This window comes from Aotus nancymaae, unplaced genomic scaffold (genome assembly GCF_030222135.1).
Source record: "Aotus nancymaae isolate 86718 unplaced genomic scaffold, 86718_ANA_hifiasm-v0.15.2.pri h1tg000108l, whole genome shotgun sequence".
Taxonomy (NCBI): Eukaryota; Metazoa; Chordata; class Mammalia; order Primates; family Aotidae; genus Aotus; species Aotus nancymaae.
This window is the reverse complement of record NW_026988523.1, coordinates 38,697,086-38,706,479: the sequence shown is the minus strand read 5'-3', so window position 1 is coordinate 38,706,479 and position 9,394 is coordinate 38,697,086. Positions and strand designations below refer to the sequence as shown.

Below are 9,394 nucleotides of genomic sequence, written 5' to 3'. Positions count from 1 at the left end.
CCGGCGTGCAAGTCCCAGTCCTGCCACACACTAGTCAGTTGGGGTCGGGGAAGGTCTTCCTGTGCTTTCGTTTACCTTGCCAGCCTCTAAACTAGGAGGCTTCTTCCCACATAAACACGCCCACAGTCTTTAGCTAACTTTCTAGGCAGAAAGTTTCCTACTGTGGCACAAGTCTACGGGCTCCCGGTGGAGGCTGAAGTTCTCCAGGGTGGAGACCGCTGCAGCTGCCTCTGCAGGTCCAGACTCCCCGAACCTTTAACCCTTGTTCTGGTCCACTGTTCCTCTCCCTCAAGCAGTCCTCCCGCCCTCTGCGCTGCGGCTCCTTTAAACCTTCTTGGCCCTTGCCCCGCCCCGGGTCCGCCCCGTCTGAGGCGGACCCTCCAGAAAACCCCCGGCTGGGCAGGGCACACCACTTGCAGCTGCAGCCCCTGCCTTGAGTGAGTGCGCAGCTCTCCAGCCCGCTCGAACGGTGAGCAGGTCGAGGGGGACGCGGGTGGGGGGGTTGTGCGCATTCTGTAGAAAGCAAGAGGCCAGCGCTTTGGACTGGCTCCAGCGAGCTCCGGGATCTAGGGCCGCCACCAGGCAAGGGTGCGGTGACTGCTGTGCCCCTCCCCGTGCCGTCAGGTCCTGTCTCCAAGCCCTGACCCGACATTGTTGGACGACGAGGTCAGGCGAGGTTAGCCTGTGCACAGACGGGGCGTCCGTCCGGAGCAGGGACTCGGGGACTGAGCCCCAGCCGCGGGCTCCATCGCCGCGTCCTCAATGGGGCGAGGGGAAAAAAGGGCGTCGGACATTAGCTGGCTGTCCCCGAGTGACCCCGGGTCCCGGCGCCGGCCCTGGCTCAGCTCGGGCTCCCGGGCTTTCCCGCGCGACCCTTCACTTCCTGGTTCCAGGAGCACGTGTGGGCACTGCGTGCCCTCTGCGTCCCCGAGGCCGCCCTTTTCATTCCTGCTCCTGCCAGCTTGCTGTTCTGGGGACTCGAGGTCACGGGCTGGGGGTGGAGGGCTGTGCTTGGGTCGCACGGTGACTTTCTGTGAAGCTCCAGTCATCTCTGTGACAGTCCCCGGACCTCGGAGGTCCGAGTGCTGCAGCCCTGACTGCGCCCCGGGGTGCCCTGCCTGTGTGAGGTTGTGGGGGTAGGGATGGCGGCTTTTACCCCAGTCGGAGCGCCGCTGCCCCCACCGGGTGCCCCCTGCTGCTGGGAAAGCCGGTGGTGGCCGCGGGCGTGCGGGCGGGCTGCCCAGACCACTGCGTCACCCCAGCGGTGGGAGGGCGGTGGGTGACTCATGTGTTGTAACGGCCCAGGGTGTGGTCGTGGGGGTGGGGGCGGCGGCTGGGGGGCCGGACCTGCGGGAGCGGAAGTGAACTGCCGCCTCCTCCCGCGCCGCGGGCCTCCCGGGGCCACCTGGAGCCGGTGTGCTGGGAGTTCTGTGGGCAGTTGGTATCTGTGGGGCAGAGAGAAACGGGGTGAGAGTGGGGATGGAGTGTGGGATCCGATGTAGTAGACCTGTGGCTGGGACGGGACTCCCCCCAGTTTTCTCTTTAACTCCAAAGCACCAGACAGCGATAGCGCTCTATCTCCAGCCCCAGTTTCTCCTCCCCACTGCAAGGGAGACCTAAAACTGCAGAGGAGGCCAAGGCAGGGCGGGCCCAGTAGGGCCCTACCATTCCAGAACCAACAAATAGGTCCAACAGCACCTCCCTTCCTCACCCCAAGGCCTCTGCCCCGGCCCTCCTCCCCGCCAAACTCCCCCCACAATCCTTTCTCATTCCATCCCTTCTCCCTCCAGAATTTTCAGTTGTGAGTTCTCTAGCTCAGAACACGCTTTCCCTTCCCAGGGCATTTGTACTCCTGGACTGCTGCTTCCTGCGCCTGCTTCTTCCCCAACGCGGGTCATTTCCTATCTCCCCCACGTGCTGTCCGTTCCCACTGTAGCTGCCTCCTGGAAGAATCCCTTGCACCTGGCTACACCGGGGAACTGCTGGGACGATCCCACTTCTGCCCCCGTACTCACAGCCTGCTCACCACAATGTCTGTGTGCAGCGAGTGTTCCTGCCCGGGGCCCCCACCCAGCCTCCAACACTGTGTTTGGTATACAGAAGCCATGGCAACGGCCCCCACCTCATCCCTCCTCCCACGCAACCCTTGGAGCTTCCTGTTTGTGTAGCCTCAGCTTTCTCTTCTGCTCCTGACTCTTGGTGGTGAGGGGCTGCCCTACGGTGGTTCCCTTAACGGTGGGCCGCCCCCCATCCTTGCGGCTGCCTGTGGCACCTCGCTCAGTGGGCTGGTGCCCTCACTGTGCTGTTTGAGAACAGTCTCTGCCCCAAATCTGAGTTGGGAAGTTCCCCCGTGTCCCATCTGCACGGAGGATGGGAGTCCCTTTGTCTTCCCAATTAAACACCCTAGCCAAGAACCCTGAAGTCTCCCCTCCCCCACCCGTGTCCGCCCTTTCTTTGGCTTTGGCTTTGGTGAGGTAAGCTTCCAGCCTAGGGTCTGGGTGGGGCCGAGTGCCTGGCGTGGCCCCTCCCCATTTCCCGCCTATTGTAACTCCAGGGTGAGGGTGAGGGTTGTTCTCCCGGCTGCTGTAGCACTAGGGTTTAGATTGCTCCCTGCCAGCCCATCCCCCGGGTTGTTCAGCTGCCGCCTTCCCTTGGGCTCCCCAGCTCTGGGGGTCCCCCACACCTGTCTTGCAGCTGGGCATATCTCTTCTCCCCACCCTGGTAGGCAACTTGCTTGCTGTTTTCTTTGTGATTTAGGGAGGGCAGGGGCAGGTCCCCTGGGGGTCCCTAGGCTGGACCTTCCCAGCTCCAGCAGCCGCAGCCCATCAGCTCTTGCCTGCCCGTGGGGGTGGGGAGGAGAAACAGCTGCTGGCCTGGCTGGAGCTGCCCCTTCTCAGGACTCCGCCCTGTGGCTCTGGCACCTCAGAGCTGGAGGGCAATGGCCCCAGAGTGGAGCAGATGCACTGCAGCTGGAGGCCGTGACCCTGCCAGCTGTGTCCAGGCCCCGGAGTGGGGGCGGGGGGCCCTCAGCCTCCACTTTCCACCCAGTGGTGGGTCTGGGAGGCCGAGTTTGTCCTGGCTTGGGGTTTGGGGGGCCCTGGAAGGGTCTGGCTTCAGTCTCTTCTCTGCTCTTATCCCCAGTATCTAGGTTAATCATTGTCCTGCCCTTTCTTTACCTGTGCCATGGTAATCCCTGAGCCTCAGGCCACTTGGTCCCTGGAAACACAGTCCTGAGAGACCCAGGTGACTAGAGCACAGCCACTCCCAGAAGAGAGGTGTGGGACTGGGCTGCAGAAAGGGGGCTTACTGGTGGTAGTAGCCCTTAGCCCCTTCCTCCTCCTACCTGTCTTCCAGCCATTCCCCGCGCATCAGAGGTTAGAGGTTTCTATGGCGGAGTGGCCGTAGGGGAGGGCAGGGCCGCTTGTCTTGCCTTCTCTTCAGACCTCAGCCACCCCCCCAACCTGCCTTCCCCCAGCTGATGGTGTGGGTGCCTGGCACTGTGGGTCAAGGCCCAGACTGACACTTATCTGACCCAGCTTTTGGGCTGGGGGAAGTGAGGGGGTGAATTGCTCTTAATGAGGTTTAAAAATAACTGATTTCGGGGAGGGTATGCCGGAAATGTGCAGCTTGATAAGCTGGGGGAGAAAGGAGCAGCCATGCTGGAGTCGGGATGGGAGGGACTGGCCCGCAACACAGCTTGTGTGACTGAGAGGTGTTGAGGGTTTGAGGCACGCTGGTCCCCTTGTATTTTGCAGAGCCCCAAGGCCTACTGAGGGGGTGGTGGGACTGTTTAACCTGAGTGTGTGGGAGAGGGGGAGCCAGAGTGACTTCATCCCTGAAGGCTGACCTGGCCTGGAGCCAGATGTGGTTAGAAGGGGTGGCTCTCAGCTGGGTGAGGTGGCTCATGCTTGTAATCCCAGCACTTTAGGGGATTGAGGCAGGCGGATCACGAGGTCAAGAGATCAAGACCATCCTGGCCAACATGGTGAAACCTCATCTCTACTAAAAATGTAAAAATTAGCTGGGCGTGGTGTCACATGCCTGTAGTCCCAGCTACTCGGGAGGCTGAGGCTGAAGAATCACTTGAACCTGGGAGACAGAGGTTGCAGTGAGCCGAGATTGCGCCACTGCACTCCAGCATGGCAACAGAGCAAGACTCCGTCTCAAAAATAAAGAAAGGGTGACTCTCTTTCCTCCCTTGAATGAAGATGACTGTCCTGGAGGTCCCCTTTCATGAGCAGCCTGACAGCTAGTTCTGTTTTGGAGAAGAAAGACCAAACCAGGGTGGGGATGGGACAGAAAATGGGGACTGTGCCCCTTCTCGGTTCTTGGCTCCCCTTGGCATCAGTAGCATGCCTGGGTCTTGCTCAGCCTCTGAGTGTCAGACCCAGGCGGTGAGGTGTTGGATGGGAACACACTGCCACAGTGAGGTTGACCGATTCAGGCCATTGGTGGTTGGGAAACCACCCAGTTCTTGCTAATCAAGGTCCTCCAAGTAAGTTAAAGAAATCCTCCCGTGTATTTCCCCATCCTGCCCTCTCTTCCCAGGTTTCCCCAAAAATATCACCCAGGGCTCCTATATTAGTTCCCTATTTCTGCTGTAACAAATTGCTACAAGCTTAGTGATTTAAAGCAACGCAAATACAGTATCTTATAGTTCTACAGACTTCAACAGGGCGCTGGCTAAAATGCAGGTGTTGGCAGGGCTGTGTTCCTTCTGGGGGTTTTCGGGCGAATCCATTTCCTTGCCTTTTCTGGCTTTTGGAGGCCACCTGCATTGCTTGGTTTTTGACCCTGTGTGATTCCAACTTCTGCTTTCATTATCACTTCTCCCACTCTGACTCACCTGTCTCCCACTTTCAGTTAGTAAGGACCCTTGTGATTATACTGGGCTCATCTGGATGATCCAGGATAATCTCCTCATCTCAAGATCTTAATCACATCTATGAAGTCCCTTTTTGTCCTGTAAGGTAACATATCCACAGGTTCTGGGAATTAGGACATGGACACCTTTTAAGGAGCCATGATTCTGCCTATCATAGCTCCGAGAAGGGAAAGTAGATTTTTTTTTTCTTTTTTTCTTTTTTTTTGAGACGGAGTTTTGTTCTTGTTGCTGAGGCTGGAGTGCAGTGGTGTGATCTTGGCTCACTGCAACCTCCACCTTCCCGGTTCAAGCAATTCTCCTGCCTCAGCTTCCCAAGTAGCTGGGACTACAGGCATGAGCCATCATGCCTGGCTGATTTTTTGTGTTTTTAGTAGAGATGGGGTTTCACTGTGTTAGCCAGGATGGTCTTGATCTCCTAACCTTGTGATCATCCGGCTGCCTTGGTCTCCCAAAGTGTTGTGATTACTGGCGTGAGCCACCGGGCCCTGCCCTAGAATTTGTTTTTATTGCCTGGTTTCTCGTAGCCAATTTCTTTTGCTTGCTGAAATCCCTCAAGGACCTATTGAGGCCTACCTCTTCCAGAAAGCTTTCCCAGGCTGCTCCTGCCCATCTGCTTCTTTTAATTCCTACAACACGTGATCTGAACTGTACACTTCAGTATTCTTTGTGTGCAATCCTTACCTGTTCATACGTACTCACTATGTCTCCCTGATGGCACTGGGGGTACTTGAGGACCAGCGACTTCTTTCTCTTTCACAATCCCTAGCACAAATAGTAGGTGCTCAATTAAAATTCCAGTGGTTTGCACCAATCTAGATGGTTAAAAAAAGCAAAGAAAACCCAGAGGTTGAGTGAGAGTAGATCCAACCAGTTTCCCAAGCTGTTCCACATTCTTCCTCCTCTCCCCAAATCATTCTCTTTTCCAGGGCTATAAAGAGCAGGGTTGCATTTGGCAGCAGTTCTGGTCCTCACCCCTGGGGCTCACCCTGGGGGATATGGCAGGCAGAATTCCTGAATTCCCCAGTCCCCAGACTGCAAGGTGTTGACCGAAGGCCTGGGTGTGTCCTCTCCCTCGCTCCCCACAGCCACCGCCACCCATTGGAATGGCCAACAGGGGACCTGCATATGGCCTGAGCCGGGAGGTGCAGCAGAAGATTGAAAAGCAATATGACGCAGACCTGGAGCAGATCCTGATCCAGTGGATCACCACCCAGTGCCGAAAGGATGTGGGCCGGCCCCAGCCTGGGCGGGAGAACTTCCAGAACTGGCTCAAGGATGGCACGGTGAGAGCTGAGCCCCACTGGCTTAGAAGTGTGGGCAGAGCAGGCCTGGGTCCAGTGGACTGGGGATTGTTTAACCTGCAGAGGGGAAGGCTGAGAGCACGCAAATCCCAGCCTCTTCCTCAGCCTGAAGGTCTTTGTCGAGGATGTGAGGGGGCCCATGCTTTCCTCCTTTCCCATGGAGTGAAGGGTAAGGGCGAATGCTCTGAGGAAAGGACTGTGGGAGAGTGTATTAGCAAGGAAAGACTAAAAACCGGCTTTTCACTCTGGGCTTGGAGGCAGGAGGCTGGCAAGAAGGACCCTGAGGCTTACCCTAGTGAAAGAGTCCAAGCTGTCTTCAGGCAGGACAGGAGCCTCTCTGGTTCCTTGTCTCTGGTTCTGAGGGTGGTGCACGCTGAGCTGTGGTAGGTAGGCATGCTCTCACCTTTGCTGTCCTCATCCAGGTGCTATGTGAGCTCATTAATGCACTGTACCCTGAGGGGCAGGCCCCTGTAAAGAAGATCCAGGCCTCCACCATGGCCTTCAAGCAGATGGAGCAGATCTCTCAGTTCCTGCAGGCAGCTGAGCGCTATGGCATTAACACCACTGACATCTTCCAAACTGTGGACCTCTGGGAAGGTGGGACAGGGCCAGGGTCTGGGGCCTGTCATCCAGGAGACCAGAGATTGGGCTGGGCCCTCTTGACCAGGGAGAAGGGACTGTTTTCTGGCTCCCTGAGGAGAAAGAGGGGTGTGTTTGTGTTTCACGGAGGACTTGGTCATATTGCGGGCTGGAATATGGAGAAGGGTATGCAAATGAATTGTAAAAATAATCAGGAAGCTAGGCCTGCTGGCTTAGTGACAGAGGTGGAATCCTGGCATCTGGGACCCTGTGGAGGCTGACACATTCCCATTCTCCTTCCCAGGAAAGAACATGGCCTGTGTGCAGCGGACGCTGATGAATCTGGGTGGGCTGGCAGTAGCCCGGGATGATGGGCTCTTCTCTGGGGATCCCAATTGGTTCCCTAAGTAAGTATTGCTGGGGCAGCCTCAGGGTCCGGCAGGTACCCAGCCCTGTCCCTGGGAACTAAGTAATCTCAGTAGCAGCTGGCCCTTTACAAAGCACTTTCAGAACATTCCTCATCTCACTTAATCCTCACAATACCCTCTGGCATGGCAAGTGATTGTCCCTTTGGACAGATGGGGAGGTGGCTTCAGACAGCTTATGGCTCTTGAGAGCAGAGCTGGCACCAGTCCTTGAGTCAACAGCAAAGCCTGCCCTCTGTCCAGGGAAGGGATTTACTGGGGCAGCCTGTGACCTCCTCCTAACCGGTTCTCCCTTTCCATGCAGGAAATCCAAGGAGAATCCTCGGAACTTCTCGGACAACCAGCTGCAAGAGGGCAGGAACGTGATCGGGTTACAGATGGGCACCAACCGCGGGGCGTCTCAGGCAGGCATGACCGGCTACGGGATGCCACGCCAGATCCTCTGATCCTGCCCAGGCCTTGCCCCTGCCCTCCCACGGATGGTTAATATATATGTAGATATATATTTTAGCAGTGACATTCCCAGGGAGCCCCAGAGCTCTCAAGCTCCCTTCTGTTAGGGTGGGGGTTCAGCCTGTCCTGTCACCTCTGGGGTGCCTGTTGGCAGCCCCTCCCCCCAGCTTACTAATACATTCCCTACCCCATACCCATCAAAACTGGACCAACTGGGCTCTTCTTTTCCCCTGGGACCAAAATGTAGGGGCCTCAGCACCCCCACCACCATGCCTCTCCTCTCTCCTGGCCTGCTCTGTCCCTGAGCTCTGCCCTCCATCCATCCATGCTGGGCGTCAGTGATGCTGCCTCCGCTTTCTGATGCTGGACTCGCCTTGCTTCTACAAGCATGCTTCTCCCACAGCTGTGGCTGGCTGCAGGAACTTAATTTATAGGGAGGAGCCTGTGGCAGCTGCTGCCCCAGCCCCAGCTGCACTGACTGTGCTCACCACACATCTGGGGCAGCCTTCCCTGGCAAAGGCCCTCACGGCTTCTCATTTTCCATTCCCTTCACTGTGGCTGAGGGGTGGGGTGAGGGGATGGAGAGGGAGGGCTGTCTACCATGGTCTGGGGCTTGAGGAAGATGAGTTTGTTGATGATTTAAATAAAGAATTTGTCTTTTTTGAATGGACTCTGGCTGTGTCTGGGACCACTGTGCCACTGTGGGGAAGGGAGGAATACTGGGCAAAGTGCAGTGAGTGATGCAGGAAGGAGGGCAGAGATGAGAGTTTGCAGTGCTAACCCCTGCCTTCAGCTTCCTCCCCATCCCCATTTTCACTTGGCTTAGGGGAGGGTGGGTTGGAATTGAGGTGGGGATAGGATCTCACAGCTGGATGAAGACTGTAGACAGTGTCCACTGGGAGGTAAGGCCCTTTCTAGTCAATGCCTCTGGCTGGGTCTGCCTCTACAGCCAGAGCAGCTTCTCAGTCACTAGGAGGGTGGGGCTGGCTGCTGGCACCGCCATGAATCCTGGCAAGGGCAGCTGTCTCCAGGTGAGAGGCCCTCAGGCAGGCTTGGGACGAGGTGGTCTGTGTTGGAGTTGGCCAGACCTGTGTAGGGGCTGAGGGTGGGGGCTGCGGTGGTGAGGAAAGTGGAAAGCTGGGGAATGAGCAGGAGTGAGTTGGTGGTGGCGGCTGGAGGGAAGGAGCCTTGTTGATTGATGCTAACTACGGGCCTGGGAGGGACTAGTGACAGAGCTTCCTTTCTAGGTGGGTGGCCTTGGGCCAAGATCGTCAGTTTTGGGTCACATTGTCTCCAGCGCCCATCCCTGACCCATACATGAGTGCACTACCCATAGTTTTCTTTTTAAGACAGAGTCTGGCTCTGACATCCAGGCTGGATAGAAGGCAGTGGCTCCACTTCGTTCACAGCAACTGCTGCCTTCGGGTTCAAGCAGTTCTCCTGCCTCAGCCTCCCGAGTAGCTGGGACTACACGTGCCCACCACTACGCCTAGCCAATTTTTGTATTTTTAGTAGAGATGGGGTTTCACCATGTTGGCCAGGCTGGTCTCGAACTCCTGACCTCAAGTGATTCACCTGAACTCATGGTTCCACCTTTTCTTGCCATCTCCCAACACCTCAGCCTCGGCCTTCCGGAAGTGCTGGGATTTCGGGCTTGTGAGCCACCACGCCCAGCCCCAACCACAGTTTCTAACCTTCACCCCAAGGCTTCCCAAACAGACCCTGTGTCTCCCCAGAGGGAATTTGAGGTG

The 9,394-nt window shown here is 57.0% G+C and overlaps 1 protein-coding gene across 2 annotated transcripts; it reads left to right on the top strand.

Annotated features, from left to right (window-relative positions):
* Nucleotides 1-367: 367 nt before the first annotated feature.
* On the top strand, nucleotides 368-8,313 carry TAGLN2 (transgelin 2). 2 transcript variants are annotated; one of them, XM_012449708.3, is made up of 5 exons: nucleotides 368-469; nucleotides 5,971-6,168; nucleotides 6,609-6,783; nucleotides 7,070-7,172; nucleotides 7,495-8,313. In XM_012449708.3, the coding sequence occupies exons 2-5, from the start codon at nucleotides 5,989-5,991 to the stop codon at nucleotides 7,634-7,636; spliced, it is 600 nt and encodes a 199-aa protein (XP_012305131.1). In that variant the 5' UTR covers nucleotides 368-469; nucleotides 5,971-5,988; the 3' UTR covers nucleotides 7,637-8,313. The 2 variants fall into 2 exon arrangements, with proteins under 2 accessions (XP_012305131.1, XP_064226398.1); XM_064370328.1 differs by lacking the exon at nucleotides 368-469 and having other exon boundaries at nucleotides 3,064-6,168.
* The last annotated feature ends 1,081 nt before the right edge of the window (nucleotides 8,314-9,394 follow it).

Coding starts and splice junctions, on each gene's coding strand:
- TAGLN2 (XM_012449708.3), top strand. CDS start 5,989: ATGGCCAACAGGGGACCTGCATATGGCCTGAGCCGGGAGGTGCAGCAG. Junction 6,169..6,608: donor ACTGGCTCAAGGATGGCACG/GTGAGAGCTGAG, acceptor GTCCTCATCCAG/GTGCTATGTGAGCTCATTAA. Junction 6,784..7,069: donor AACTGTGGACCTCTGGGAAG/GTGGGACAGGGC, acceptor TCTCCTTCCCAG/GAAAGAACATGGCCTGTGTG.